At 43.5% G+C, this 16,804-nt stretch overlaps 1 protein-coding gene and 1 non-coding gene across 2 annotated transcripts in view; both read right to left on the bottom strand.

Annotated features, from left to right (window-relative positions):
- ep400 (E1A binding protein p400) overlaps positions 1–16,804 on the bottom strand; it is a 36,441-nt gene that overhangs the window by 5,460 nt on the left and 14,177 nt on the right. Inside the window, exons 24-48 of the mRNA XM_071515030.1 lie at positions 16,434–16,733; positions 14,787–14,960; positions 14,111–14,260; positions 13,386–13,456; positions 12,947–13,236; positions 12,317–12,519; positions 9,158–9,327; positions 7,553–7,749; positions 7,295–7,406; positions 6,693–6,983; positions 6,497–6,571; positions 5,768–5,902; positions 5,635–5,679; positions 5,106–5,259; positions 4,104–4,336; positions 3,755–3,928; positions 3,595–3,642; positions 3,369–3,505; positions 2,825–2,881; positions 2,654–2,732; positions 2,128–2,307; positions 1,968–2,013; positions 1,773–1,879; positions 1,380–1,581; positions 1,126–1,268 (exon numbers count right to left, since the gene is read on the bottom strand). Of these exons, the coding sequence (XP_071371131.1) occupies positions 1,126–1,268; positions 1,380–1,581; positions 1,773–1,879; positions 1,968–2,013; positions 2,128–2,307; positions 2,654–2,732; positions 2,825–2,881; positions 3,369–3,505; positions 3,595–3,642; positions 3,755–3,928; positions 4,104–4,336; positions 5,106–5,259; positions 5,635–5,679; positions 5,768–5,902; positions 6,497–6,571; positions 6,693–6,983; positions 7,295–7,406; positions 7,553–7,749; positions 9,158–9,327; positions 12,317–12,519; positions 12,947–13,236; positions 13,386–13,456; positions 14,111–14,260; positions 14,787–14,960; positions 16,434–16,733 (3,773 nt within the window). The remainder of the gene's footprint in view (positions 1–1,125; positions 1,269–1,379; positions 1,582–1,772; positions 1,880–1,967; positions 2,014–2,127; positions 2,308–2,653; positions 2,733–2,824; positions 2,882–3,368; positions 3,506–3,594; positions 3,643–3,754; positions 3,929–4,103; positions 4,337–5,105; positions 5,260–5,634; positions 5,680–5,767; positions 5,903–6,496; positions 6,572–6,692; positions 6,984–7,294; positions 7,407–7,552; positions 7,750–9,157; positions 9,328–12,316; positions 12,520–12,946; positions 13,237–13,385; positions 13,457–14,110; positions 14,261–14,786; positions 14,961–16,433; positions 16,734–16,804) is intronic.
- On the bottom strand, positions 8,344–8,474 carry LOC139640862 (small nucleolar RNA SNORA49). Its single transcript, XR_011694956.1, has one exon. It is a non-coding gene; the product is annotated as a small nucleolar RNA SNORA49 (small nucleolar RNA).

The following is a 16,804-nucleotide window of genomic DNA, read 5'->3' as shown; positions in this document are numbered from 1 at the left end:
TATACTACCCATATGTGACCTGCTCTATCATTCCCAGTCACATTGACCCCTCAAATCATTTTGAGTTGAATACACTGTTGGAAAGAGGAGAATTTAAGCTTTCTGGTGATATCAAAATTATCTTTGTACTCCAAAGATTGAGTGAGATGCACCTCTTGATGTCTTGACTGTTTCCAAACTATGTTTTTGAGAAAAAGGGCCTCAAAGTTTAAAGTCAATTAATTAAGTGTTAAACAGTAGTCTGATATTATATCAGTCCATTGCGCGATATTTAATAATGTCATTTAAATTAAATCTCTCTCTCTCTCTCACTCACACACACACCATAGTAAGGGGAGAGAGGGATGGGGAGAAGTGTTGCCAGGTTCGTAGCGACAAAACCCCCAGTGTCAATTAAACCCAACCCATAAACAGTCAAATGATCAATGAAACTAGTCAAAAATAACAAACCAATAACAAAACTCTACAATACAACCCTGACAAACTTTATAAACAGCGTTTTAAGTCCTACAGTATTTAGAACATTTCCAAGTACATTGAAAACCGCAAACCTGGCAACATGAGGAATGCGAGCTTTGTTGACAAACTAACGTTAAGCTCGTAGTTCTGCTTGTCACCCTACCTTTACGAGCTTCAAAACTATATTTACCGGTTGAATTTCACAATAATTTTTACACAGACTGAAAGCCAAGGCTTTATTTTATTAAAATCTGTTGAAAACCCAAAACAGCCAAAAATCGATCTTTTCTCATAAAATGACGTTTATCCACAAATTCGCCGTTGCGACTTCCGACTGAAAATGATAGAGCGCGTCACATATTGTAATGATACAATGCTGGTTGAAAATCGCCGAAGTTTCCCTTTAAGGAGACGCATATGGCATTTTGTTATGCTAACCATTAGATCCCAAAATCCCACAGTTTCCTGGGAAAACCTAAAAAAACTATTGCTGTTGTGATCTTAATGGAGATGAATTAACAGATAATTTTTTAATATATGACAGTTACAAAGCTGTTAATAGAATGTCGTACATGTCTCCAGCAGTGATGTTATTTCACATTTGTCAAAGTGACATGTACCCTTGCATTTTGTATAGCTATTGTGTGAAAGATGCTGGTGATGTACCTGGGGTTTGCCCACAGCTTTGATCTGTGGTGAGGCAGCCTGCTGTTGCTGCTGCTGCTGTTGTTGCTGGAGCTGTTGTTGACGGAGCATCTGGAGGTGGGCCTGCGTGAGAGGCTTGCCTTGGGGCAGCTGCATGCCTGTGGCTAGGAGAGAGGGGGGGGGGGGGGGTGCAGAGATTCGTCAGCTCTGTAAAGCAGTAATAAATACCTAAAATGTGTCTCTTTTCAGATAAAACACTGTGTTTGGTCCAGTACCTGGTGTGACCTGAGTGACCAGTGAGCGAGTCTGTGACTGCACCGGGCTCAGGGTTGTAGAAACCACCGCAGAAGCCGTCACTGGGGTAACGGCGCGGACACCCTGTCCTGTAGCTATGGTGACGACCTCAGCGGGGGTGGTGGCAGCAGGAACGGCCCTCTGCTGTGCATGGACCACCTGGGCCCCGGCTGCACCGGCAGGCTGGACAAACGACGACGACAGCAAAATTAACAGAGACTCCAACACTTCTAATGATCATTAAGTCTTTGAAGGTGTCGGGGTTGTGTATTCTACTTCATTCCAATCCAGAGGCTATTTGCGTCATGAATTCCTCTTTGTCAGTAGGAGGCTGAGTTAAGCCAGAGCAGCAGTGATAAATGAACATGACTCACAGACAGGGTGCCTGGTATGACTGGAGATGCCAGGCGTTTGTTGGCCTGGAAGGGACTTGGAGGAACTCCAGCTACTGTGTTCACGATCACGTTCCCCCCTACAGTGGCTAGAAGGAACAAAAGAGAATGGAATTGACTACTGGGACACCAACAGAGCTCTGTAATGTGAACCATATGTGTGCCATGCAAACATACCAGCCTGAATGGTTGTGCCCACAGTGGCATTTTTTATGGCTCCAGCCTGAAAACACATGAGACTCACTTGTAAGAGCCTTCCCAGAGTAAATCAAACAATTGGCTTTTTTTTTGGATCTCACTATGGAAGCACACTGGTGTGTGATGTTTTGATTCTTACCAGAACGGCTGCATTGGGCACGGCAGCAGCTCCGGCCACTGCAGCAGCCTGAGGGACCCCTGCTACCTGAGCCTGGCCGGCAGCGGGAGTCTGGGCCTGGCCCGGTGCAGCCTGAGCCTGGGGAGCTCCAGCCTGCTGCTGCTGGGCCAACTGCTGAGCTCTCTGCTGCTCTGCAAGGGCCTGAAAACACACACACACAGACACAAATAAAAACACGTTCCAACTTTTAGTGGGCCAGCACAAACACTGGTACATACCAACATGACTGCACTTGAATGTCACAATAGCCTAGCACAGGGATAGGGTGAGTCTGCAGGTTTTCATTTCACTACACCAGGTGATTTCACCAATTAGTTCCTCCTCTCTGGTTGAAGGTGTGCTACTGAAATCACTTGGTGTAGACTTTGGTTGGAATGAAAACCTGCATACTCTCGGCACTCCATGGCAGATGGTCGCCTATCCCTGGCTTAACATGGTGCTGCGCACAACATTTGCTAGCAGTTGTTAACACATTCTAGACACACACCTTCTTCTCCTTGGCGATCCTCTCAGCACGCTGAGATGCCACCTGAATGGGAGGGAGGGGCTTGTCGTAGCTGATCCCACTGGAGAAAACAAAAATTTTTTACACTTCTGTCCTTTATGTTTAGGTTTGCGGTTTAGATGTCAACAGCACAAATCTAAACATCACATATACCTTTCTGCCAGGACTGAGGCGTGTTTGGGATTCTTCTGGAAGGGGTTCATGCCCAGCCTGTGAATAGCCAAGTACAAAATTAACATTTAAAAGGACATTTTACCTACACTACATCTGAACTCCAGTTTGTGGAAAGATTCTTCAAGGAAGATTTTTGCCACAGTCTGTATTTTATTATAATGTATATTTCATATATATTTCATTTCATTCCATGTATATAAAACAACTGAGTTACTTTGAAGCGTTATTTTTCCAACAGTTTCCCTCACTCAGGCTTTGAGCCATGCGTTGAATTAACACAACAAGGGTTCAATATCCATGGATGACTCAGGACAATATCACACTCAAAAACTCTCAATGACTCAAACATTGTTATGCAAGATTGTTTACACTTATGAGATGTGTGTGTAACATGCTACGTAAAACATATCATCTTTGTTTTTTTGGTGAAGTTTCCCTTTTAATGACTGGACCAAGTGGAGATTTCTTATCAAGCAACTAACACCAACACATTCATTACAAATTGACAATGCTCAATGCTTACAGTGGTTTGATGGGTGGGCTTCTCTTGCTAGCTATGATCTTCATGAGTTCAAAGCGGCTGCTGTATAGCTGAATGTGAGTGGCGTTGTCATCCTGCGTGTATATCTGACAGGTCCGTAGAGGACGGCTGTTCTTCGACTGTTAGAGAGTGCGCACACACACACGTCAGTCAAGGGATTCGACAACAACAACATATTTTATCAGATGCAAAGAACAGAATAGAGTACCTTGTATATGCTCTTGGTTTTCTTCTTAGGGTTGGCCTCATACACCAACTGAAATTGGGAAGAAACATGGTTTAGCTAACAGAGTTCTGGGCAAGTAGGCCAGTTTAGCCACAAGCTTTTAATTCAGTACTATGAGCCCTGGTGACTTTGTATTCATTACCTTGCCCTCTTCTCTGGGAATGATGACATTTTCGTAGCGGTTGCGACACTGTTTGGGTGAGCGGTAGATGCGGCTACAGGAGTTGACCACGTCGCTTACCAGATCCCAGTTAGGGGTGTGGGCAGGAGACACGATGGTCAGGTTCAGAGGCAGCTCCAGCAGCTGCTTCACAGCCTACCAGTGACAGCAATGATATATTGGCACTGAATATACTTGAACTATAAACACATTTCATCAACGGGCATACAATTCAACAAATCCACTCATTTCCAACAATAACAAGATTTCCTGTAATTACGGTTTAGATTGTGAGGATCGTCCAGAGAAAAGAGGCTGCTGGAGCCAGTACCTGAAGCAGAGCCCAGTCCTCACTGATGAGCCATTCTGGGTTGTCTTGGCCGGCCTCCATCGCAGGCTTAACCAGCGAGGGCAGAGGCTTGGCAAAGGGCGCCTGCTGCTTGAGGGAGAAGTTCTTTTTCTGGTCCTTGCCCTCGCGGCGAACTTTCAGCATGCTGGCCTTTTCGAAGAGGGAGCGTGGAGGAATGACCGTCTCCCCATGGCCCTTCTTCTTCTTCCTGGCTGCTGCTGGACACAAACACATGAGTATGAACATACCAAGCAATTAAAAGCCGGGGCTCCGATACAGGCCGGGGAAAAAAACAAAGGAAACAAGCGTGAGTGGACCAACCAACCAACCAACCAACCAACCAACCGACCGACAGAGCGAGCTATAGAGCTGCTGGTCGCAGCTAAAAACAACGGTGGATATTGGTAAACTCCTAGCGGAAGTCTCTGGAGCATGCCGCCGTCGATTACCGTAATTATCATAATGCATTGCAGTAACAAAAAAACGGCTACCTAACGAACCCAAACAGAAGCAGATCAGAAAACACGGAGGCTTCGTACTAAAATATGAGCAAATATACTTATCAAACAGAGGGAATTAGAAATAAAGGCCTGTCTCTAATATAAGCCTGCTTCCAATAAAGGCCTGGTAGCCTGTGCAGTTGAGGTAAATAAAGGCCCGGGCCAATATTAGAGGAAATACGGTATGTTCTTGAAGAGTTTTTTGGAACTGTCTTTACCCTTAAAAATACAGGTTTACACCAGTGTTTACAAACTTAACAAATGCAACCAAACCTTTTACAGCCTTAAAATACATGCAAAGCTGTTACAAACGGCCATTCTGTTCATTAAAAGGGGACAAACTTCAGAGTGAAAAAAATCTTCAATACAGTAATCAAACCCAGTATTGAGCTGACAGTGTATCAATAGAGGGCCCCATACTGCAGTGATAGACTTAATGCTACAGAGAAGATGAGTAAGGCCTTATTGACAGTTCCCTCCACACCTGAGGGGTCCATCTTGAGTCTCTTGTGCTCCTTGCGAACGTAGATAGGAGGCAGCTTGGACTCCGGCATGGGTGTGGTGTCATACATCAAGCACATCACAGAGTCAATGTAGATGTCGTTGTCATCCTGTGGCGGTGTGGGTGGAGTCCAAAGCTGCGTTGGAAAATCACAAGTCAGAACACAGCCGGAAGACAAAGGGGTACTTAATGATCTATGTGCCTTGATACGATGAGATTAGGAAAAAAGATTCAAATTCTCCACAGTCCCACAGGTGCATTCGAGGATTGGGGGATTTATGTGAAAATTTAGAGCTAAGGTGTGAAGATTCATAGTTAAAGTTTACTTCCTATTATTAATTAGATACTGCTCAGTAAAGAACAGACATGATTGAAAGTGCTTCTCCTGCCAAATGCAGGCCAGTCTGTCAGGCACCAATGATCCCCCATTAGAAATGAATGAGAGTTGAAAAACCTTAAAGTCCCCAATCATAATTCTGTTTCATTATACGTTTTTTACTGTATGCCTTACCGGCATGATTTCTGTATGGCCATCCTCTGCATCAAACACATACTCCTGTTGACAGGCAGAGTAAGGGAAAATGTCAGTTAAAGGCAAAACACACAGTGTTGTTTGATCAGCAGAGATAGAAACGGCAGCCCACCATGTTGTAGGCATCCTCTCTGGTGTAGGTGAAGAGATCTTCGTCTCCCTCTGTGATCTGCCTCTCTTCCTCCTCAGTCTTCAGCTTCTGCAGCTGCTGCAGCTCCCAGCCTCTCTTGGCACACTCCAATCGCTCCTGTGAAAAACACCAGTTTGATGCATCAAAAGACAAATGGTATGCTGCAATGCCAACATAGCAGTCAGCACATTCTAAACTTAAAGTTATCTACATCTGTTACCCGAGTATATTTGGAAGGTGTAGTTTTTTGTAATGCATGTCTACAAACCTAGACACTTTCTGTACATGTGTGGCCTTCTGTAGACTTGTTAATGTGAATATAAACACATTTTTGCACATATGCTGTATTTTTCATATTGTTTTCTATTGTTTTTCTCTCTATACACACTATACATGTATATCTAACTATATACAGTATATAAATATATATATTTTAAGTACATACCGCTGACATTTCACATTCTTTTGTTGTGAGTTCTGTTACAGCTGCTGCTGTTGTTACAACTGCTGCTATTTTGCATACCCTCTTAATGTTGCAATATTTTTTTCATACTGTCATTGATACACCATGTTTTAGTGTGGAATAGTCAGCTGAGCATGTTAACCCCCATTCAATTTCTCCTTTTACTATAAGCTGCTGCAGCGACATAATTTCCACACCTATTTTCACTTTATCTTAACAACAGATCTTTGGTATTAAAGTTAAGTTACCTTCAGAGCGCTTTCATCGTCACTGACATGAAGGCACTCAAGGTAGTGCAGGGCATACCTCTCGATCGGTGTGAGCTGTTCAAGGGGGAAGCGAATGCAAAAATAAAGTCAATATCAGCAAAAACGGCATTTCATTTTATATAACTTCATTTCTTGCATTTGTTTTGGTTCAGGCATATAAAAATGGTTCAGTTACCTGTTCCATGACTGCATTGAGCTCCTCTATCTGAGCAGGCTCTTCTTTAGCCTGCCTCTCTTTCTCCAGGTCCTCCTCTGTCCCCACCTCACCTTTCACCTCCTCCTTCTGCTGCTGCTCCTCCTCCTCTGGAGGGGCGTCTAGGTTGATGCTGTGGAGGGCCTGGATGTAGGGTCGAGCCACTCTGGGAGAGATGGCCTCAGAGGGTGATGGCTCCTGGTGCAGCACCACAAACTCCTCCACCTTCTCCCCAGAGCCTGCCTCTACCTCAAAAAGATCCTGGATTGTCCGCTAGACACACACAGTATCATGGTCAGTATTACTTTTTTAGTAATGTGTCTTAGTTGGTGCAGAAAATACTGATAACTGATAAATTCACAGTATATATTGAGTCGCATAGCATAAGGACAACCTCACATATGGTAGAGACAGCGCAAGAAATGCTATGTAGACTATGCATAACACTCCATATATACTGTATATACACACACACTCAATTTTCATAGTTTGACTGAGCAGGTGTACCTTTCAGTAAGTAAAGGGAACAGATGTGAGTAGTGTTTCAGCAGTGCAAGGACATGACTATGGTGAGTTTATCGTACCTGTGTGAGGAAAGCCAGGGTGTAGTCAGTGCCCTGGGCGGCCACCTCTCTGATCAGGTCCTTGGTGCCGTTCTTCAGCAGCTTCTCTTCAATGGAGTTCCCACTCTCCAGCCTGGGCGGGACACAGCAACAGTTACTTCACCAAAAGTAGCACTAAATTCCCTCAAAGTCTACAATGGGATGTTCATCCCGGGATGTGACCAGGAACACAAAAATGCAGAAAAAGTAATGAAAAAAACCCTTCATTGATTATATCACCTGTATATGTGTATATCCTTGGAGCGTCCGATTTTGTCGCACCACTCCTGCGTACGGGCGTCTATGCTGGGATTGAGGTCTGTGTCGTAGAAGATGATGGTGTCTGCGTCAAAGACAGTCCCCACTGCAGCGCAGCAGCGGTTGGTCAGGATGCTGCAGAACACCTGCCTGTTCCTGTTAAACCTCTTCATATTCTCCTGCAGGGAGAAAGGCCATGAGCAGATTCTGACAAAGGAGGAAGCTGTCGGCTTTTTTTATAATTTTGACTTATTTCATACTGCATATTTCACATTAATTTCTTATCCCAGTAGTTTCGACTGCCGCTATTTAGCAAATGCTCTTCATGCTGTAATCCAGTCTTTTTTCATATTTTAATGGAGACATTTCTGCTTAATATGTTCTAGTGTGAATATTGTCAGCTGTGTATGCTTAGAGTACATAACCACCATTTGCCCTATCCTTGTTTATATTCTATTTTTCTTTGCTGTATCCTTTTACTATTTGCTGGTGCAACAGCTCAATTTCCCCAATTGCAATTTCCCCACAGGATCATTCAAATTTCATCCTATCTTTATCATATAGGCTATTGTTTATGTGACTACTGTGACCAAGTAGTTGCTTGCATCTTCTTACAACAACAACCGGCCTAGTTCACTCAGCTCACTGACCCAGAAAGAAGGAAAAAAAATTGCATGAAGGCAAAAGGTTAGTTAAAATCAGATAGAAGCATTCACGATCCGACAGTTCAGGCAGAGAGGAAACTTGAGCCCAGACAATTAGTAAGAATAGCCAGTGTCTGCATCTCTTAAGGCCCTGGAAGGAACAGCATCCAGCAGGGAGGGAAGAGAGCAAAGTAGTCTGTCCCCTTGTTGAGCCAGAACTCTGCACTGACTCTGGGAGGTACTGGTGTTAGACAGGGAGGAACAGAAAGGCAGGGCCGTCTATGAGAGAGTGAACTACTACAGTATCACGCAGAAGACAACATGTCTTCAATGTATACTTGTCAATGTTTCATAATGCTTGTAATTTATTTCATGCATGTCATCCTATTCAGTATATCTGAATATGCTACACTGGTCCAATACATTACTGGTCATATACACTGTATGTATTTTATAGCTGGAATCACACTGTATGCCATACTGCCTGAATGCACAATGATCAAATGTTAAACCAGGGGTCTCAAACCATGTGCCATGGAGGGCCAAGAGTCTGCAGGTTTTCATTCCAACCAAAGACTACAGGGGGTGATTTCACCGATTCCTCCTCTCTGGCTGAAGGTGCTAAACAGTGAAATCACCTGCTGTAGTCTTTGGTTGGAATGAAAACCTACAGACTTTCGGTTGTCCACCACTAGTTAACTGTGTATCCTGTATCTGGCTCCTTCGCACTGTCTGAGAGATCCTGTTGTCTTTGTATCTTTCTGTGTTAAAATATAATGTGGAACGCTAAGCTCTCAATATCTGTCAGCTCCAGTGTCATGAAGACAAATTCCTGTACATTTATTGTACTTTCTAATTAAGGTGATTCTGATTAAACTCGAGTGAATATGCTTCTTACCAAGTATGGCTGGTTAGAGCCAATTTAAAATGGTGGAAACTTTACCTGTCGTTCCTCAGGAGTGAAGCTTTCATCCACCCGCACATAAGTGAGCTGCCTGTGGTCTAGGAAGGCCTCCAGGATGTCCAGCATCTTTACCATCTGGGTAAAGATGAGGACACGGCGGCTCTCTGACCTCAGCTTCTGGAGCAGAATGGCCAGGGCCTCCAATTTACCTTTTGAAAAGAAAAAGATATCAAAAATCAACTTACAGACCTAGAAAAGGTCATCCATGCTTTTATCTCGTCTTGTCTGAGGTACTGCAACTCTCTCTATTCACGGTCACAAGTTATTCTCATGTTGGGTGTCCTGGTGGCTCAGTGGTCTAAGGCCCATACATGCAACGGTGATGTCCAGGAGATAGAGAACTTATTGAGAGATTTCATTTCAGCAGGGCTGAATTGTTTGAATTAATTGACGAGTTGTCACCGCAGTTGCAACATGTAACGGATAGGAACGGAGCACTGTCCCCAGCACTGCAGGTGCTAATTTCTCTTCGATTTTATGCCAGTAGATCTTTCCAAAATACAGTCACTGATATGGTGAATGTAAGCAGAAGTACAGCATGCCGGGCGATACAACGGGTTTCTCTGGCCCTTCAAGACCGGGCTCACCAGTATGTTCGTCTACCCACCCAGCAGGAGGCCACACACACCAAGGAGAGATTTCGCAGAGACTCCGGCATACCCGGTATTTTTGGTTGTATTGATGGTACTCATGTGCGCATCCAGGCACCATCTAAAAACGAGTACCTTTTTGTGAACAGGAAAGGCTTTCACTCAATTAATGTTCAGGTTGTGTGCGATGCAGACATGAAATTAATTGATGTGGTGGCGCAGTGGTATGGGTCTGCCCATGACGCACGCATCTTGAGGGACGGCTCTCTGGCATAATGCTTGGAGACAGTGGCTACCCTTTAAAGAAGTGGCTGATGACACCTGTCATGGTACCCCGGATGGAGCAGGAAAGACAGTACAACTATGTGCACTCACGGACGAGGTCGATCATTGAGCGCTGCATAGGAGTGCTCAAGCGCAGGTGTGTGTGGCTTATGTTTAGGTTAAATATGAAACATGTCCACCCCCTGTTTATTTTAGCCTACACTTAAACTGGTATAGGTTATCAGAGAGTAATGTTATGGGATGATGCATAGCTACTGCATATAGGCATACTAATGACTTTTCTTTTTTTTTTTTTTTTTTAATTCTACTACTTGCACAGTGAAATCAGGATGGAGCCAGAGAGGGCATGCACCATCATTTGTCCAGCAGCTGTGCTGCACAACATTTGCATAGCCAAGAGAGTGCCTCTCCCAATGGAGGATTTGGGACCAGTGGAGGCAGAGGTGGAACATATCAGAGAACAAGCCGCAGAGGAGGATGTGACGGTTTATCTCATCAGAAGAAATATAATTCGGCTGATCAGCCTATGAAAGAACGTGGCTAAATCCGGCCTATGTCTTTCCCCTAAATCAACCCATGCTCCAAATGAAGAGACAGCAACTTGTATGTCCTGGCGAAAAAATACATGTAAACAGCTTGTAAATAAATTATTTATTGATTAAATTGTGTATGTTGAGAAATAAAATAAGATTGCTGATGTAGATGTTTAAAAATTTTTATTTAGATGTATGGGATTTATATTTATTTAGATGTATGGGATTATTTAGATGTTCATAAACACACTGTCATTCTCGATTGTGTAGCTGGCCCTTCGCTCTAATAGCTGGATTTCTAAGGCTTTTCCATCCGTAACTTCTCCGTTTCCATCTCCACTCCGCGGTGCTGAAGGCGGGTTGGGATCCTCTGCACGAGATGCAGCTTCATTAAAATAAAACTTGCTTCATAAATTTACAGCCAGTGGAAACAGGTTTATTACTATTACGATTTATTACTATTTTTAAGAGGCCATGTACCTTCATGACTGGTGTCTGATGAATTTGCATTTGATGTGGAAGAAAAACTTTCTCCAGCTTCAACTTGCTTTTCTTCCTTTAGGTCTATATAGCTGGCACTAGTGTCACAGCCTCTTAGCCCGTTGAAAGCTGGCGTGTCGTCGCCAAACACATCCATGATGTTAGTGCTGTATGGTGAGATTTTAGGAGGGGGTCCCTCCTGAGCAGGCTAGAGTCTCTCCTGTCTGCCTGAAGAAGGTCTTTCCATTTTTTCTTCACTTCGTCGACTGTCCGACTTCCTAATCTGCTTCATTGACTGCCGCTGTTATCTTCTGCCAGACGTCTTGTTTTTTCTTATTAGTTATGGCATTGTTTTGTTTGCATACTAAAATATGCATATATTTACTGTACAGTTCAATATTTTTTCTTGTTTCGCAATCAGAGTAATTTAATTTTCGTTTCTTCGGCTCAGCAGTCATTTTTAATCTAATCGTTGGCGCAAATAAATGTAAGTTTGTAACCATAGCAACATGAATGGAGTGGCAACTATCACTGCGGTAGAATGTGTCAGCGTGGACGTGCATCGTCTACGCTGGGCGTAGCTGTGCCTAGTTGTAGTTTTAGATGGTGCAACAGGTGTAAATATTTATCACAAGGATGGACGTAGCTAAGCCCGTCGTAGGGCTTACACCCAACTTTTTTCCGTCCAGCTGGTGCAACCGGCCCCAGGGTTTGAATCCGGCCTGGGACCTTTGTCACATGTCACCCCCCTCTTTCTCCCCATCTTTCCTGTCTCTCTCCACTTTCAACTATCCAATAAAGGTCTACCTTTAAACGACATCTAGGCTGAGATCAAGCACTTTAAAGGCCATACATTAATTTTTCAAAAATTTCAAGTCTTTATTTTCTCCAATCCACAAACTTTCAAGGATTTTCAAGGCCTGCGGAAACCCTATCTTCCTGTTTTGGCTTATACCCTTGTGATGCAAGTCAATCATCCTGAACATTTTGCGGCTGCACAGCAGCCCCACAATATACTATATAGGGATATTGCACAGCACAAGAATGCATTGTTAAGAAGTTGCTAGATCTTTTCCCCCCTTTATAAAAATAATTGCAGCCATTGGTAATTTGGAAATTACAACTGACTTACCAATAATGTGATTATTATTATTATTTTTTTCCTGCAATATATGTTTTCAATATAGTTTTAATTGTGCGGCCTTAGTGTATTGCATGTGAAGCCATATGGAAAATAGTGCTGTGCTAACCTGAGTCCATCTGCATTAGCTGCAGGTCAGGAAAGTGGAAAAGGCGTCTGGATGCCAGGCAGTGGATGTCAGTGCTGTGGGGGGCAGCGGCCTCCTGGAGCCTACGGCCAAAGGATTTCTGCCCAAGGCTGTAGGGAACCGGGGGATTGGCTGCATACAGGTGAGGAGGCGGGGCTACAGCTGCAGGCACCACACATGACAGCCTGGAAGATGGACATATAGGGGCAGATTCTCAATGACTTGGGACAGTTCAATGTGTAACAGGTAAAGATATAAACATACGTACAGATATAAACATATCAATTGTTCACTATTTGAATTCAGCAATAAAGGTAAAACCCTCTCAGCTGTTCTAAAATTACTGTTAAGTGTCAAGTGGCTTATTGCTTTTATAAAATGGCAGTAGAAATAATGCCTTGAACAGCAGCTAAACAACGTGGTTGCTAAGTGATGCATAAGTACCGTATGAGTGGTGATTTTTGGTCAGCGCATTAATATGCAAGTTAACTGTACGGGTATTTTACAACAGCTTCAAATGTGTCTGAGACAATCAATGCTGAGGAGTAGAACTATCAATTTTAGAAATGCTATTTATACCAATAAGGAGGATTCAACAATGAGCTGAAGTACCTCTTGACAAGGCTGTTGGCGGTGTCCAGGCGTTCCTCGACAGAGAGCAGGGTGGACTGCAGAGTGGAGGTGGTGGCGACGCAGGTCTTCTGGGCCCTGAGGCAGCTTTCCCTGCCGACCCACCTCCAACCTCCAGCAGTCAGAGCAGAGTGACCAGGCTCTGAGCTCACAGCGCATGCCTGCAGCAGGTCCAACCCATACAGCACCCTGCGGCCACAGCGCCGCTCGTTGGCTTCAAACAGGCGGCTCAGACGCTCCTTGACCTGCTGAGTCTTCTCTTCTGAAGACTCCTGAACATAACAGAGAGACAGAGACACACATGAGTATTCATCAAAGTCAAAGAGACTGAATTTGCACATGGTAACATAATGCGATAACATCCTTAGAAAGTGAAATAGGTCATTATAAACACGACTTACTTTGAAAGTAATGTACTGACCTGAGGAGCAACAGGAGCTGCAGCAGTGGGCTTGGAGGCAGCTGCTGTGGCATTTGTGGTCACTCCCAAGGCTTTAAAGAGAAACATAGAAAATAAAAATCAGTAAGAACATTATCACATGGAAAACATTAAGTGTATTAACAATAACTACAATGTTTAGGTGTATAATGCCAGTGTTAGGCCTGGATCATTTTTTAGCAGTGCAACAGCAGTGTGGTTTTAGGGATGGTCTGATCAACTGGCTGCCGACTAGAACAGGCAGATATTCTCTCTAAACCTGAGACTGGTGATCAACCAATACTAAAATTAAATTTTGTGAATTGCCAATAACCAGTATACTCCATTACATACAATTACATTTTTGGTATGTAGCTAATGAATAGAATAACCATAATTTCCTACATCGCCAACATTACCAGCTACCAAGAGTCAGAGCCATTAGTGCCCTGACAATATTCCTGTGACCCCAGAATGGTCACATAGGGGAGAGAGGTAAAAGCAATGTTTTGCCTACTTTAACATGTGAGCATCATAGAGCAAGCAGATGAAGAATGTATGGGAGAAGCTATACAATTCAGTGAGGAGACGGTGAAATTTCATGTTACAAAATTGTTAAACATACTGTGCATCAATACATCAGTGCTGGCTGATGTTAGTTAAACAAATGATTGAGTGGTAGTTGCTCAAAAATTGAAATTGCTATGTCATTACTGTGGATGAATCACCTTGTTGGGCTGTAGAGGTGGCAGGTTGAGGTGTGCCAGGTGTAGCTGAGTTGGAGACAGGAACAGCTTGTGGCACCGTCTGCATTACCATGGAGCCCTGGGGCCTGAGGATCTGCTGCCCTGGAGCCGACACAATCTGCAGGATGTTGCCTAAAAAACACACGACACACAGCATACAACCATTACAAAGCTGTTTGTGTTGATCAGTAACAGGATGTCTGCAAGTCTTATCAAGTTAAATTCAAGACTTCTCAAGACATTTTAATGCCAGCTAGAATAAATGTGGAGACAAAAACAACTGTAATTTAGGATTGCATGACTGGCCTGATATCTCACTGGAATAACACCACACTGAGCAGTTGTACTAATGTTGCGATTTCCTCTGACTAAATCTAAGACATACAATGCTTTATTTAACTGTATTCAGGACCATTTAATGCCTTGAGTTTAGAGAATACCATTTAAGACATTCGAAGCCTTTTTCAGGACCTGCAGTAAGCGTCTGTATTCTAATATAAAGCTCTACAAATTGATGATTCCTACATTGAAATGAGGACAATCAAATGTCAGGAGACTTAAATTACATGGAAATGTCAAAAAACTTGACTAAAAGTGACCGAGGAAGGAAGGGAGAAAATTAGATGAAAGGAAAGAATGACTAGGGGGTGTACATTACCGAGTGTACCTTGGAGCTGCAAGGGCTGTCCGGTGGTGAGCTGGCGGAGCTGGCTGGGGGACAGCGTGAACTTGTTGCCCTGGAACTGCAGGGTGACAGGAGTCTCCGGCTGGGAGATACGATTCTGACTGCCCGCTATGTTGGCCAGCTGGGCAATCTTCACCACATCTCCACCTTCAATAAGATGGAAGAGCACACACACATACCTCATCAAATAAAGCATTCAAAAGTCAGTTAAGACTTCTGGCATACCAATAGTTCCAAAAAAAGGTACTATGCATCAGTTAGTTACAGGGTGAAAAGAGACAAGACATGCAGAACCAGGGTGGGTTAAAAAGTGGAGCGAGCACAGCTGCCCTCCACAACAGAACCATAGCAGCTCCTATTCTTTACAAACCCTGAAGGGAAACAAAATGGCTACAAGGGCAGTCCTCAGGCGAGACAGAGAGCCTGAAACAAACACATTCATTTTAAAGCAATGGACTGCACTTGACTGCCTTTTCAAAGGCAACACACCCGTCATAAGGAAATTATGATTAGGGATGGGTTTCGAAAAAAGATACCTTTCGGTACCATACCGTTTTTGAGGGACTGAGATCAATTTTAAGGTAACAAGAAGTACCCAATGGCATTAAAAAGTTCAAAATGTATTCTTGGAATCTACATTTAATATATTTTATTGAAAATATCAATTGAGTGTGGTGTGCAGGAAAAGAAAATCTATATAAAAATATTATCAGGAAAATAACTACTCTAACATAATGAAATGTGCTTGCATTTTAAAATGAAGGTGATTTTAAAAAGTATCTTTTTAGAACTGTATTGAGTTTCAAGTATCAGTATCAAGAGATTACAATAATCCCAAATCACAATGTTGGAAATTTGGAGGGGAAATAAAAAAAGTTTGTCCTTTTGATTTCTTCACATATTGTGTGTTGTCACTGAAAAGGTTTCTCTGTTCACATCTGAGGCAGGGAGTGGTCTCAAAGCCGGCAACGCGTGGGACCATTTCTACATGCTTTGCAGCGATGCTCACCATCAGAGTGAAACCATAACATCAGCAAAAAACAAAACAAAACAAAGAAAGATAAGAACCAAAGCTTTGGGATTTCTTCCTGCAGCTGGGCTGATGCAAGAGACAAAAGAATATTAGTAAACTGGGAGAAAAAATAATCATGTTTCAAGAGGGAGGGAAGGACATATAATTAGATTAAAATAGTATAGTGTTGTGTGGTGTAAAAAAAAGCGGGTTTTTCATTGTGGGCATGCAGGTTTCAAGAAAGAAACTGGGGAATGCTGAGGCTGTGGAGATGCTGCTGATATGGCTACAGTTCAGAGTATCTTGGTTGTCTTTAAATGAAGAGATCAAAACTAAAAATATAAATTCTGAGAGCTGAAATATAAAATGGGCCATATCAACTTTTGACAAATATTCTAAAATTAACATTACTGATGTCTATTTATTCATCCAGATGGATTCACATTAGAGTGAATGTTCAAAGCCACTGCCTATTTCTTTAGAAAAGTCAAGACTGAACACACACATCAGCAGTGTCCCAGGGAAAGGACTCATTTCAGATCAGCCCATTCTGTTGTGCCAGAAGTGGAGGGGAAATGTTGAGAGGGAGGGGAGGGGAGGCCACTTACTAGGCAACCGTGCCTGGGCCTGGGATGTAAGAACCAGCCTCTGGGACAGCAAGCTGGGCTGGATAGCATGGCTGGGGGCTAGAGCCGGCCTGGGGACCTGTGCTATGCCAGGCTGGCTGATGGGAGCCATAGAGCCCACAACTGTGCCAGCCAAGGTCTGGCCCAGGGCCACAGGGGCGGCCCCCAACACATGCTGCCCGAGGCCGCTGCTCCCAGAGGAGGCTACAGAGGAGGCGGCAGTGTTGCTGCTGCTGCTGACAGAAGAGGTAGTCTGGGCTCTCTGAGTAGCTGTTCCAACCGCTGTAAAGTACAAGGGAATTGGGCATGGGACTATGTGTTAGGGGTGACCCAATAGTCAGTCAATGCATCAG

This window comes from Centroberyx affinis, unplaced genomic scaffold, assembly GCF_046629955.1.
Source record: "Centroberyx affinis isolate AG114_WGS23_722 - 3 ecotype Tasmania unplaced genomic scaffold, CSIRO-AGI_Caff_v1 ptg000297l_1, whole genome shotgun sequence".
NCBI lineage: Eukaryota > Metazoa > Chordata > Actinopteri > Beryciformes > Berycidae > Centroberyx > Centroberyx affinis.
This window is presented reverse-complemented; position numbering and strand designations above follow the sequence as displayed.